General features: G+C 38.2%; 2 protein-coding genes and 1 long non-coding RNA gene across 3 annotated transcripts in view; 2 read left to right on the top strand and 1 right to left on the bottom strand.

Annotated features, from left to right (window-relative positions):
* Positions 1-14370, top strand: part of LOC136255297 (hemicentin-1-like) — a 239616-nt gene that overhangs the window by 11730 nt on the left and 213516 nt on the right. The window contains exon 3 of the mRNA XM_066048025.1: positions 14068-14370. Coding sequence (XP_065904097.1) covers positions 14068-14370 — 303 coding nt within the window. The remainder of the gene's footprint in view (positions 1-14067) is intronic.
* Positions 9256-10714, top strand: LOC136256281 (uncharacterized). Its single transcript, XM_066049200.1, has 3 exons — positions 9256-9509; positions 9585-9677; positions 9729-10714. The coding sequence occupies exons 1-3, from the start codon at positions 9374-9376 to the stop codon at positions 10280-10282; spliced, it is 783 nt and encodes a 260-aa protein (XP_065905272.1). The 5' UTR covers positions 9256-9373; the 3' UTR covers positions 10283-10714.
* On the bottom strand, positions 10009-11598 carry LOC136256282 (uncharacterized). The gene is made up of 3 exons (XR_010701425.1): positions 11233-11598; positions 10900-11036; positions 10009-10843 (listed from the first exon to the last, which is right to left on the bottom strand). It is a non-coding gene; the product is annotated as an uncharacterized lncRNA (long non-coding RNA).

Raw genomic sequence — 14370 nt, 5'->3', positions numbered from 1 at the left:
TGTCAAACAACAAGTGGCCATCAAACAGAATGTATGACATGGTAAATATATTTCTTATCTATACAACAGGAAAATCAGGATTAGAGTTGTACCAATTCCCACTTTTTAAGAACTAAGTAAGATCACTGTAGCTGCTGGTAAGCATTGCGTTGTACCACCATCCATCAGTTCTTGTGCAATAAATGGTCTGTATTATGAATTCAGTTGCATATCAAAATTAGAGCAAAATATTTATAGCTAACTGTGTAGTAATTTACAGTTACAGATGGAGTTTGAGCATAAGATGTCTGAAGTATTTACCACAGATATATTTTGTAAACAGTTAATAAAGATAACTCTACTCTAATAGAACAGTCAATAGCTAGCTGTGAACTAATTAGGCACTTGCAAGCTTAATTATGAGCAAAATTATAAGGTGTCTGAAGGATTTACCACAAATATGAGATATTGTACGTAAAATTTAATGAATTCCACAGTAAAAATAGATCTAAACTCTAACAAAACAGTTTGTCTATTCTACACTGTAAATTCATACTTCCAAATGTACAGTGTGAACAGTCAGTAATGTGTATGCCTTTTTTATAACACTGTCAAACAAGATGATGTGTGCATGTTTGACTCTCCAAGATAATATGTGACTGGATTTCACATAACCAGGCTTCCACACACACAAAATCAAACTTACGTTTTTACCAGAAATGGACTGCTGGTCTAATACACTATCATATTCCACTCTGTATTTCCTTCAGGACTGGCAAGTCTGGTTTCTGCAGCAGCTTTCTTTAGGCCTGTCAAAGCTATGAGTGGAAGATTGGCACCATTAAATGGCCATGGCTTTGTTGTAATGGTGTGTAGTAAGCTGGGACTTCACAGAGAGCTCGCCAATAGTGTTCTCGGTCAATTTGGAGTGATTTGAGGGTCATGGAGGGCCCAAACTTGTCCTCTGGATTCCATTCATCTTCTTGCTCCATTTTATACTCCTATATGAAGCCCACCCTCCTCCCCTATTATGATATTATTACCCACTCTAAAAAAGCTTCCCAAAACAGGAGATATTTTGGGTATCAGAAACTTATAAACCCACACAGTGATAGCTAGTAAATAGATGAATAATTTTTGTTTGTACAGCTGTAGGCACTCGGAAGTTATTACACAATGATTACTTATAATCACCATATCTCCTAACTAAGTTTTGTGTGTCGAAGCTGGGTCTTGTCAAATGCAGTCACCTATTGTGCATTTTAATTGCTAATTTCCAAATATCAGTCATCTAAATATTACCATTTTAACAATTTGTTGTTCCCCCAGTGAGACTATCACTAACAAAAATTAGTGATATCCATCCCCAATACACCATCACTGTAAAGAAAAGGCATGTCCTAAAAACAACAAGTACCTGTAACCCAATGTAAAAATAGCTTGTAACTTATCATACAGTACGATAGTAATGTATAGTAGGGACCACAAAGGAGTAGGCGTGGCCCACTAAATAAAATCATCCCAAAACAGCCTCGATTTTCCCTGCCGATGATGAGACAGTATTGGTTAGATAAAAACTAAACCCAAACAAGCTTTGAGATTGATCTGAAACACTTTCAACAAGTTGGTACGGAATTTAAAAAAAACTTATTCAGCAGAAGTTTATACTGACTGACTAAGAAACTAACTGATGCCTCTTGATAATGGCTGAGGCTATGGGCTTGATTTTTCACTGTTCGGCGTCACTTTGGCCAAGGAGGTACCTTTTGGCATAGCGCAGTACATACAATGCATTCTTCATGGATTTATCAGTGTCCTCCTATGTGTTCCATTCATCTTTGCTGGCCAGCAAAAAATGTCGATTTGGCGGTAGCACGTGATGGCTTCCCTTCGTAACAGAAATCAACCATATTCTTAGTGGCTGTTTTGATTGCAGAGGTGCGTTTTGAACAGTTCTTGATTTGTACTGCTGTGTAACGGGTTGAACATAGCCGATAACAAAGCGTAATGGATACTTTATTTTTTCAGATATAACTGGGGAACGTGGCTCCATTTCTTCTTTCGGTATGCATGGATTGCAGAGACACTTTTCGAACAGTTCTTGATCCGAAATGCTGTGTAACGGGTTGAAGATAGCTGACAACAAAACATAATGGATACTTAACTTTCCAGACAATAATTTATATAGCTGGGGCACGCGACGTCATTTTAGATGCGGTATAAATGGGTTCACCAGTCATAATGATTATTTACAAAAAATAAAGTTAACAAACAAGTACACAGAAAAATTTGGAATTTTCAACTAGAGTAGGGACCATAGCACACTGATAAAAGGTACTGAAACAAGCTGGAGTAATGCACGATATTAAATCACAGTAAAACAATAAGAAGTGTTATATCGCTACTGTGCTCAAGATACCATAATGGAAATGCACAGTAGGGATATAACACTTATTGTTTTACTATCGTGCACTACTCCAGCTTGTTTCAGTACTTTTTATCGATGTGCTACGATCCCTACTCTAGTTAAAAATTCCAAATTTTTCTGGGTACTTCTATATAAAGCTGAAAAGCCGTCTGTCCGTCTGACCGTCACGCCGCTTACTCACCAGACTTGGCGCGAATCGACACAGTCTGTGCTGATAATGAAGCGCTCACCATCCGCCTACTCTAAGATTGTTATCACAAGTTCACGTGTGCTTCCGTTCGTTCTCTACAGCGCATAGAAGGCCAAGGTATAGAGAAAACTTGAGCAACATTCCTTTGAAAACCACAGCACATACTGTTCAAGTGGTAGAACGCCTGACTAGCGTGTAAGAGGTCGTGGGTTCGAATCCACGTGTTGACAGATTTTTTTTCTTTCTCCTCAGTACCTTTTTGTGAACACCCTTTTAAAACACGACTTTTAGCTCATCATATCTTGGCATGCAAAGCACGTATCGATGCAGGACTTTAGCGAAATTAAACGCCCATCATGTGGCAACTTGAGTGTTGTTGTAGCAAATCAATATGTGCTTTTGTTCGCTCTTTATAGGGTGATGAAGGCAATGGTGTAGGGAAGGATCATTGAAAAGTTGAGCTACATTCCTGTCAAAACCACAGATAAACAACTGCGCACCTCCCTTAACCCCAAGTTATTATAGCCAGCCAGGGTTCAATCCCTGCCTATAGGTCATAAGTTTGTTTTTTTTCACTTTTGGGACCTTTTTGATGCACCTTTTTGTTCTATCTGTTCCATGCAAGTCTTCATCTACAAACTCTTATGCTCAGTTTTTCAACACTGGCACTTACACATCAATGGGACTCTTATAGCACTTTTGGAGCAAATTACCAACATGTTTGTCCATCTGTGTGTTAGTCAACTGTGTTGTATTAGAGTAGGTAAAAGCTTCTTTCACCAGTATCCAGAATATCTTCATCTTTGTTTTAAGCACATAGGTGTGCGCTGACATGCAAAACTTTTTGTTCAGACTTACCTCATTACTGCTGTAGTAAATAGGCAGCTTGCATGATTGGCTACTGTGCATCTGAAAAATGATAATACTGGATCCATAGTTTACACCGAGGAACTGCATTGACCTGGCACAACTGTTGCATTATAATCCTGCTTACATGCTTTCATTCTAATGATTCATACATTACCTTAATGGTCAATTACACTGCAGGTGTTTCAAACTGGGTTTTTGTATGGCAAAAGGTATATGTGTCACTGCAACATCAGAACTGAAAGTGCATAGCATAGGACAAGTTCTGAACTTTTGCCGTATCGATGTGGGACTTTAGCAAAATTAAATGCCTATCATCTGGCAACTCGAGTGTTGTTGTAGCAAATCAATACGTACTTTTGTTTGCTCTTTATAGAGCGATGAAGGCACTGGTGTAGGGAAGGATCACTGAAAAGTTGAACTACATTCCTGTCAAAACCACAGATAAACAACTGTGGTGATTTGTGCACCTCCCTTAACCCCAAGTTATTATAACCAATCTGGGTTCAATCCCCGCCTAGGTCATAACTTCCTTTTTTTCACTTTTGGGACCTTTTTGATACACCTTTTTGTTCTATATGTTCCATGCAAGTCTTCATCTACAAACTCTTATGCTCAGTTTTTCAACACTGGCACTTAACTGCCTCACATCATAGGGACTCTTATAGCACTTTTGGGATAGGGCAGGCAAATTGCCAACATATTTGTTCATCTATGTGTTGGTCCAGTGTGTTGTATTAGAGTAGATAAAAACTTCTTTCACCATTATCCAGAATATCTACATCTTTGTTTTAAGCACATAGGTGTGCACTGATATGCAAATCTGTTTGTTCAGCTGCAGATTTACCTCATTACTGCTGTAATAAATAGGCAGCTCGCATGATTGGACAGATACCACCGTGCATCTGAAAAGTGATAATACTGGAACCATGTAGATACCGTAGTTTACACTGAGGAACTGCCTCTGACCTGGCACAACTGTTTCACTATAATCCTGCTTACGTGCTTTCACTCTAAAGGATCATACATTACCTTAATAAAAACTGAGTTTTTGTATGGCAAGAGGTATATGTGTCACTGCAACATCAGAACTGAAAGTGCATAGCATAGGACAAGTTCTGAACCTTTGCTTGCCATGCAGTAACTATAATTGCAAATTGTGTGTTGGCTTTATTCCCAAGTTCATTTCTCTTTGTGACAGTTGGTAAGGTAAACATCATGTAGAAACTGAAACTGTACCATGTGTACACCACCTGTAATGTTCCAGTACCTAACTGGTAAAGTAGATAATAGCAATAACATGTAAGTATACTGCATATAAAATTGCCTTAGCTTGCTTGCATTTTAGCTAATTAACCTTGCATGCTCATTATTTCACTATAATATGTACTACATAAGGATCATGTATTTTAAAGCACTATTGACATGCATGCTACATAACAAATATAGGACACTAATATTTATGCTTGGTTCCCAATATATTAATTATTGTCACATTAGTTGTCCTGCATGTAAAGCAGCGTAGGTTTTGTTTGTTCTTTACAGCATGTTGAAATCACTGGTAGGGAAGACGTATTGAATAATTAAACTACATTCCTGTCAAAACCTCAAACAATAAACTTTAGTGTTTTGTATCATTAATTTCAGCAGGATGGCATAAGGAAACCTCATGCTCTTTAAAAATATGACATCACCATGTACTCTACATAGCTACATGAGCAGTGCTGGTGTTTAAAGCTTGGTCCCTCTTCCTGGCATTAAACTGTTTAATTTGGAGATGGTCCTGCACGTAGGGCAGGTACCAATGCTAGTATATTAATAAAGAGCTGATATCTGGAGCAGCCAAGAATCAATCTTAATCCAACTACCTATACTAAAGTTTTTTAATCCATACAAGAGCACTTTGGCTGTAAAACAAGTGCACCCATTAAAGTAACTGGCAATTGAATTAGCTGATATCTGAAGTGGCAAAGAATAAATGTTGAAATACAACTAATTGGAATTAACTAAAAGTTTAACATTGAACCTTTATCTTTCAGCTGTGTTCTATATTCACTCTTACTGCATCCTAAATTGATTTCTTTTAACTCTAATTTGCTGGTAATTTGGCCGCCTTTAGGGTTGCATGAATGGATTAAAAATGGCTAGTATATAGGTAGTTGGATTAAGATTGATTCTTGGCCGCTCCAGATATCAGCTCTTGAGTTACCAGTTATTGTTACTTTCATGAAGTCTTTCTCCACAACTGAGCTGTTTTTACATTGGGTTACAGGTACTTGTAGTTTCTTGAATGCACCTTTTTTTTACAGTGAAGGTGTTTTTGGGTGTAAGATACAGTATTAAAAAGTACGTGGTCAAAGTTACTGATCATTTGTGTCCACTTGTATGAACTTCAGGAGATCTTCATGACAAACATGCATGCAAAACAAAAGGTAAGTTTAAATGCAGAGAAGCAAATACATAAACACAAGTACAAACACAAGTGCAAACACAGTAGGCTTGCACAAATTATTCTGGAATAATTTCGAGCATAATGGGCTAGCAAATGTATCAAGCATTATGCCAGCATAATAGGACGATTCTCAAGATTTAATTAAATGCGCATGCCAAGAATACGGTAAGACACGAACACATTACATCTTAATACTGCATTTCATATCAAGAAGTTGTGCAATGTTATCATTTTTATTCTTTCTTAGCTTATTATTCATACTTCGTGGAAATAAGATCAAGGAACTCTGATAGAGCAGTCACTTACTCAACACAGCAGTCAGGAAGGGCTGATATGCTTTAATAATTTAGCCAACTCTAGAGCATCATCTCGATTTTGAAAGCATAATTTTGAACATAATAGGCTGGATTTTTGAGCACTGCTCAATAGCATAATAGGCTATTTTCAAAGCATAATTGGCTCAAGCCTAAAATAGTTGAACTATACAACTGACTGCAAGAACCACTAGAAATACAATCGCAATCAGCAACATGGTGCTACTGACTATATGTACATCACACAGAAAGAATACACACTGTACACATGAAAACAATATTTACATGACACATGCTAACACTAAGACCCACATGAAGCATGGAACTGCATCACAACTGACTACAATTGCAAACACTGTACTACTGTATGACTGACTGTAAGAATACAAAACAAAACACACCATAAGACTAATTGTAAGACACACAATGCATACTTGTAATCAAAATTCAAATTTTGCTCTATTAGAGTGCTACAATAATATTTAATAGCCAATAATTATTATACAGTACACCTCACAGGTAACGTCGTATGTACACGCGTGACGTGCTCGATGTGCGCTCTAGTGACCCGTGTGGATGCAGCAAGGCTACAGTAATGCTCCATGATAGCTAACTTTACTCGAGAGCGTCACGCAAGACGAGATAACAGGACTCACCTATGGTCTTGGGAGGCGGCACTGGCTCAGTTCCGTCAGCTGTGAAGTCTCCTATTGCAATGCATGTGTTGTAGCTACCAAATACTTGGTAACTTAGCTACTGACTTGACCTTGACTCTGTCACGGACTACAGTCATGCAGTACTGTAGCTAGCAGTAGCTACCATAAACCTAGATGGATTGGTCGCCAAGTAATGTCACAGAACCCCAGTTAGTGCATTTTTCTAATTCGTATTTTCTTTATCTAGATAGTTAAAAGAATGGTCAACCGAAGTTTCAACTCTAGAAGCCAAGAAATTTTGAAGTTACAGCACTACGAAGTGCTAACAGCAAACATTGATTTGTACAGTGACAATAAACTACAGGCGTTTAATAAAATGATCATAACATACGGATGCAGTCCTCTACCAAGATGACACTTGCACCATCAAATTCTCCATGAACAAGCAAATCCATTGCTGGGTAAGTTTTGTCTTCCAGTCCTTTCCTACGTCCACGGGGGATGGGCGAAGGCGAATGAACGTGAGAAAAAGCGATAGTGAACTGCTCATCCAACGCAAGGCAGACTAATGTTAATATCTTCTGTCTCCTTGAGAGTACTGACACGAAACAAAGAATTTGGAACTCCTGTTGCTTTTGGGATCATGATGCTACCAAGGGTTTTGGTGTTATCACTTTCCTTCATTGTGAAACAAGCGCTTTAGAATTTACGGATTTTTTCATTTTTGTAAATATTCCACCCATTGCGTTCTGCGGGCCCAGCGTGCGTTTATTGCATTCTACTGTATAATTAGCTAGCTAGGCTTGAACGAACATAATTATGGGACTGATCACAAATGTTTATGTGATTTAAGTGTTGTATGAAGTTACTAAACTCAGTAGCGAGTGTTCTCATGTGTGACGAGTTTCTTGCGTGGCTAGTGTATATTCACGCGATATTCCACAGGTATTGTACAGTACATTACAAAAGAATGATCCCGCGAGAAGATGCGAGCATTACTCGCATCTGTATACTCGTGACATTACCTGTGAGCTATACTGTAAACTTACACTTAACAATCTCACACAATTGAGATACTCAATAGAGCAACCAGCACCTTGTCATTTAAACTGTTTTTGCATACTGTTTGAATTTAATTACACGACTATCAAGGTATAAACCACCTGGAAATCCATATAAATGCATGAGATATAATAAAACTAACCATACACATGGGCACAAGCAGCTTCAATTTACGTTAACAAAGGAGTCATACATGCAATAAATTCAAAAATATGAAGTTACAAAATTCTATTTCAAAATAGTATGTCACCTACTGTAAACCTAACCTGCAAAAAATATATAGACAAAAGCTAGTTCCAAAGGCTTTGGCACTTTTGTGCCTAAAAGATCCTGCATTACACAACTACACAGAGAGTAGTGGTTAACAAACCAAATCTAAGTACTCTGAGGTGCTGAGTGGAGTTACACAAGGGTCTGTCCTCGGACTTGTGCTGTTTGCTGTATTTATCAATGATCTCCCACACGCAGTTTCTTCTTCATCACTTTTGTTTGCTGATAGCACAAAGGTTTACAGGTCTGTTACTAGTTTACACAACCAAGAGATTCTTCAGAGTGACATAAATTGCTTGTACGAATGGTCTGTTAAATGGCTGCTATCCTTTAATGTTTCTAAGAGCAATGTGCATTATTCCTTTATGAATGGAGCCCTACTTGAGTCTGTTACCAGCAGAAAGGTTTAGGAATTATATTAATGAAAGCTAAAGCTTCACCAAAATTGTATTGAGTTGTTAGGAAAGAAAACAGAATGATTGGGCTAATTAAGAAGTCCTTCCCAAGTCTTGATATCAACAGTTTTTCCTTGCGTTACAAAGCAGTTGTTCGAATATGGAAACATTATATGGGGTCCACACTTTCTTGTAGATCAAGACAAGATAGAATGAACTCAGAGAAGAGTTTCTGGCAGCAGGGACTCCCCCAGGAGCCGTAGCCTTTTTACCTTTCACAATGTCTCAGTTCACCAAAATTAATTTATAGCATTTTATAGGTACAATTTAAAGCATTTTAACTAAAACACCAACTTATAGTCAAAACTATCTAATTGCCAGTTAAAAACTTTTTGGCAAAATTTTTAGCTGTTGACTACACGATTAACGAACATATAGCACTTATAAGCGGTACAAAACAGTCTATAGCCACCTGGAATCACTTGATACAGTGGTAAGATACCAACTCTTAAAGTAAGAGGTTCGATTCCCACTGTAGGCAATGTTTTTGGTTTTTTTTTAACCCTTAAACGCGCACGCGAATTTACGAAATATTGCACTGAAATCGCAAGGGCCATTTAAGTGGCCCTCCATATTTGGCACAGAGGTGCGCGCGCTAGGATTACGTGATCATGAAACGGTTTAGTGCAACGGAAAGCCACGTTTCTGGGCTTTAATTCGAGCTCAAGAACTTTGTGCTGTGATTAAAGATAAGCGAGATATGGATGAAAATACTGTTGTTGATCAACTTTTCTATAGCAACGCCGACGATGACTGGAACAACTCGGACAAAGAGGACTCTTTTGTCCATGGAGAAGACTCTTTTGTCCTTGATAGGCTTACCAGGGAACAAGACGGTAAAATGGCGGACAGATGAATCGGTCCTATCACTTCGCCTCGCACTTCGCCTCGCACTTCGCCTGCCATTATAGATGATTATGGCGATGTGGAAGAAAATGATCGTGAGGAAGAGTTCAGCAAGGACGAAGAAGACATCGAGGAAGAAACAAACAATGATTATGAAGGTATAATGCTTTTCACATGTTTTATAACTTGAGTCCTGCTTCTTCTAATAGCTGATGTGAGATATTCTGAAGGTCATGATGAGTCAAGCCATCCTGGACCATCTGGGCTACATAGTGGAGTGAGTGATGGTGGGATGGGTAGCCTGGAAACTGAATACCCCTGTAGTGGTTCTCCTGTGGCTTACCATGGCTCTCCTGTTAGTTCTTCCCTGCGCTCTCGTTCTTCTCCACATGCCCCATTTTCACCTAGTGATAGAGGCAGGGACTACTCACCATTTCCATCTGATCCTTTGTCTGGTAGAAATAGAGGGAGAGGTAGAGGAAAGGGAACTGTGTCTCCAATGGATCTTGTGCCTAGTCGAGGTAGGAGGAAAGGTACTGGTAGGGGTAGAGGTACCGGTAGGGGTAGGGATTTGGCTATCGATAATGCTTATACTCTAGAGTGCTGTTTCACACCTGTCAATGATCGTAGACCATCAAAAGCTTTAGGGAGCAACTGGCTACTAAACTTTTATGTCGACATGGCTCACGCCAGCATGGAGGACGTCAATCACAGGCTCTTCCACCTCAATGGCCTGCGAGGCTTGAGGAACGCCATTTCATAGAGAACCTTGGGACTGACGGTGACTGTGCAGTGTGTTCTGACCGGAAGACACATAGAAAACGTACTAAGTATGGCTGCGTAAATTGTGGAATGGTTCATTTGTGCCTTGAAAATTGTTTTAAGATATACCACACCAAGGAAAACTATAAATAAATAAGGGGTGTATGCTATTTACTGTGTCTTAGACTTTTTACAGGTTCAGCTGATGTATATAGTTTAGATGTGTTGACAGTATTATCTGTTTAGTTATGTACACAGCTGTTTGTAATTCAGGTTTTTCTACTATTGTGGTTTTTTTCTCTGAAATCACTTGGATCGGTGGTTTCTAAATGAGGCAAACCCTTTACTGAGTAAAGATCCCAGCTCTTTAGTGTATATAGTTCATGTACATTTTATGTTTGAAAAGTTTTTCAAATTCTAATGCTAATAATAATACTTTGTTTGATGAACAGTGCATGATAAAATGGATTGCTGTTGGTATTTGATTGACCGGTCACCAGAATACGTCTTGGCAGCATGTTGAAACGCCACAGTGATTGTGTTGGAGTTCTTTGTTACATGCCTACAGGGTAAAAATAATTATGAGAATACGACAATTTTTTTTCAATTCACAACTACCTGAGAGTTGTAGCTATGTCACTGGAATTTCACCACCTTGTATCAAGGGTACCACCCTTTCTAAACACCAAGTGTTGAGGCGAATGGACAGAGGAGCTGCCTACCATGATGATTATTTCCAAATGATGCGCGTATTGCTGTGGATAAATGGAGAAGTATGATTGATAAAAACATAATAATAATATTGGATAAACCCCAGGTTATCCACCGTCTGTGTACCAAGTTACAAGCTGATACATCAAGGATTTTCACAGTTACAGTCGTGTAAAGACGTGCGGTTACTTCGCACAATTGTGTGAATACCACAAGTTTTTTTCTAAAATTCATAAATACCTGAGAGTTGCAGCTATGTCAATGGAATTTCACCACCTTGTATCAAGGGTACAACTCTTTCTCGACACCAAGTATTGAGGCGAATCGCCAACGGAGCCACCTACCATGACGGTTATTTCCAAGTAATGCGCATATTACTTCGGATAAATAGAAAAGCATTAATGATAAACAATTGATAGTCACGATGGGTAAACCCCAGGGTATCCACCATCTGTGTACCAAGTTTCAAGTTGATACGTCGAGGATTTTCAGAGATACAGCCTTGTAAAGACGCGCGATTATTTTCGCGAAAGTAAGCATAAACTTTCGTGCGTTTTCGGTGTAATAAATAATAGGGCCATTATAATGGCCTTTGCGCGTTTAAGGGTTAAAGCTACGTTTAGGAACACATTTTTATGAAGACCTTGACTGCTCTATTAGGGTATTTGAGCATTCAATATGTTCCATCAGAATGTGAATTTGAATCCATTCTTATTTTTTCAGCCAAACTTATTTACAAGAACCAGGGGACACAATTAATACAAGCTATTCAAACCATTTGCTAATAGGATGACAAGAGTACATACGTAGTTTCAGTACTAATGATCAAAATATTTTACCCTCATCTGCAGTTAATTCACCGTCAATTGATGTTTTAAACAAAGAATCAAAGACTTGATGATTGCTGGACTGATAGAATGTATTGACAGTTTTTATTGACTCAGGACTTACAGGCTAATGCCTTAAATTTCCTGTAAAAATTAATAATAATAATAATTGTATGTTGCAAAATGAAATAATACACTGTATCTAATCCAACAATCTGACAACCACACCATACAGTACCAACTATGAAAAAGGTGTGCAGCCTTCCAAAATAGGCTATTATGAAAGTAGCGTCCAATAAATGGCTGAAATGATATGTGACTGTCTCAGCAAAAACCCGACTAGTTCGCACAATTAAAAAAAAAATTATTCAATCACCATTATCTGCAGTGTCCAAGGAATGGATTATCAAAGTTTCAGCCTTCTGTGGTGTGTACTTTAGAAATTACCGCACTAGAAAGTAGGAAGAACATGGAAATCAATTTGTACAGTGACCATACTAAAAATGAACTACAAGTGCTTGCATTCACAGTCCTAACTTCCGTTTGGATTAGTCTACAAAGTTGGAATTTGGCTCACAATGTTCACCATGTATTGGCAGATCAACCAAGGTATAATTTTAGCCTTGCAGTTACTTGTGCATAGGCGTATGAAGGCGGTTTGGTAGAAGAAACGATGACAATCTTGTTTATGTTACCACATTGTAAACAAATGCACATGACACCCATGCCGTTGAAGCTACAAAAATGAAACAATAATTTTTGAACTGTCCATGAGCAGGCGAATAAGATGGTATATAATTTTAATCGATTTGAGTCTTCTTTCTTTGAGTACTGGCCCGATGAAAACTTGCATATATTTTTCTTGTAGCATGTATAATTTTATGTACGAATTATTTTTAAATTACGATTTTCTCAATACGCATGCTTGTGCAAACTAGACGGGTTTTTGCTGAGATGGTCACATATGTCAATTTATTAACATTATTAAACAGTACGGTAGTACTGAGATCCCCCCAAAAATGATGCACTCTGCCTACAATGCCGCCTTTAAAAATCATCTTACGCCACGAAAATCACCTTTACGGAATAATATTAGTCCATCTGACATGAATTAAGTATTAAAAGACAAGAAAACACTTACTGGTGACCGGATATAGAATTTTTTTTAAAATCTTCAAAACTTGAAATTTTGTTTCACTCACTCACTGACCACAGTCGCAAGCCTAGAGCCCAAACGAAACAGTGCACAGTCACCATTTTACGCCACAACAACTAACTCACCGGTGGGATGTGCCTTTTGGGGTTCCGATGAGTGTACTCCCTGTGCACTTTGTCTCTCCTTTTTTTATTCAATCAGGTTGGTTGTCTTCTTCTTCAAGCATTGAAACCATGCAAAGGTGTTAATTTCTGTATCAACACTTTTCTGTAGATACCACAAATTATTTCAGAAAGTGCTTATGCTGTTGAAAGAGTGAGACACTAATCATTTCAAGTGTTGCAGGTGAAACATTAAGGCTGCTGAGTTGTCACTGACGTTTACCAATGCCTGGACTACAATTGATGAAGAGCGATCAGTGAATGATTGGATAGTACTCAATTGGAAATTGTATTACTTTTCCTGTTAGTCGAGACTAAGCTCCAGATAACTGGAAAGGCCTGTTCGTTCGAACAACGTGGCCCGGGGTGAATAGAATGCGGACCATCGTATTTAGACAGGTTATAGATCTGAGCGCCACTGCTACTATGATCAAAGGTAAGGTATGCACGCTACTACAGACCTATGTACTTTGAATTTTGGCACAATACATACTATAATATGCTGTACAGGAACTTAATAGCTAGCTCACAAGTTACACTGTAACTAGCTGTGCTGCAACAAAAAACTAAACAAACTAGTATTTTTAAAAAAAATTATTAATTCAAAAATGAAGTAGGGATGTATGCAATAAAAAGTAGTGAAACAAGAGATGAATGATGGTTATACAGCATAGCTCAATGGGAAAGCCCCAACTTTGGGCACATTAGCTATAATTTTGCTCACTGCCAAAATAGAGACTTTCCCACTGAGCTATGCTGTAATGCCATCATTCATCTCTTGTTTCAAGCTTGGCACTTTGGATTGTATAACTTATTCATTCAACTTACACTGAAAATATGGTTCTTTTAATAATTTTTACAAATACTGCCACTTAGTTGTACTACTATGGTTTTCTTAAACTTAATAATTGCACCACTTATCATCATACAGCTCCTCCAGTGATCACTCTTATTGGAGATACTACAAGAACAGTTACATCACCTGAAGATGTTATCATCTCAGTCACCATTGGATCATCCAACCTTCCAGTAACTGTCCAGTGGTCCTATAACAATCAACCATTAACTACTAATAGTGACTATACCATTACCACTATATTATCCAGTGATAATACCACTGGTAATTCATCACTGACTGTACATAGTACCAATACTGGTGATGATGGAAACTATATTGTGAATGTGTCAAATACTGCTGGAACTGATATGACAACTATCAGTGTTTTTATCCAAG

Source organism: Dysidea avara, chromosome 5 (genome assembly GCF_963678975.1).
Source record: "Dysidea avara chromosome 5, odDysAvar1.4, whole genome shotgun sequence".
In the NCBI taxonomy this organism is placed as follows: Eukaryota; Metazoa; Porifera; class Demospongiae; order Dictyoceratida; family Dysideidae; genus Dysidea; species Dysidea avara.
Note: the sequence above shows the minus strand (reverse complement) of the source record. Positions and strands in the feature narration are given on the sequence as shown.

Bases quoted from the DNA above. Each gene is read 5' to 3' on its own strand.
- LOC136256281 (XM_066049200.1), top strand. From the start codon at position 9,374: ATGGATGAAAATACTGTTGTTGATCAACTTTTCTATAGCAACGCCGAC. The intron at 9,510-9,584 runs GTAAAATGGCGG...CTGCCATTATAG, and splicing joins GCTTACCAGGGAACAAGACG to ATGATTATGGCGATGTGGAA. The intron at 9,678-9,728 runs GTATAATGCTTT...TTCTTCTAATAG, and splicing joins AACAAACAATGATTATGAAG to CTGATGTGAGATATTCTGAA.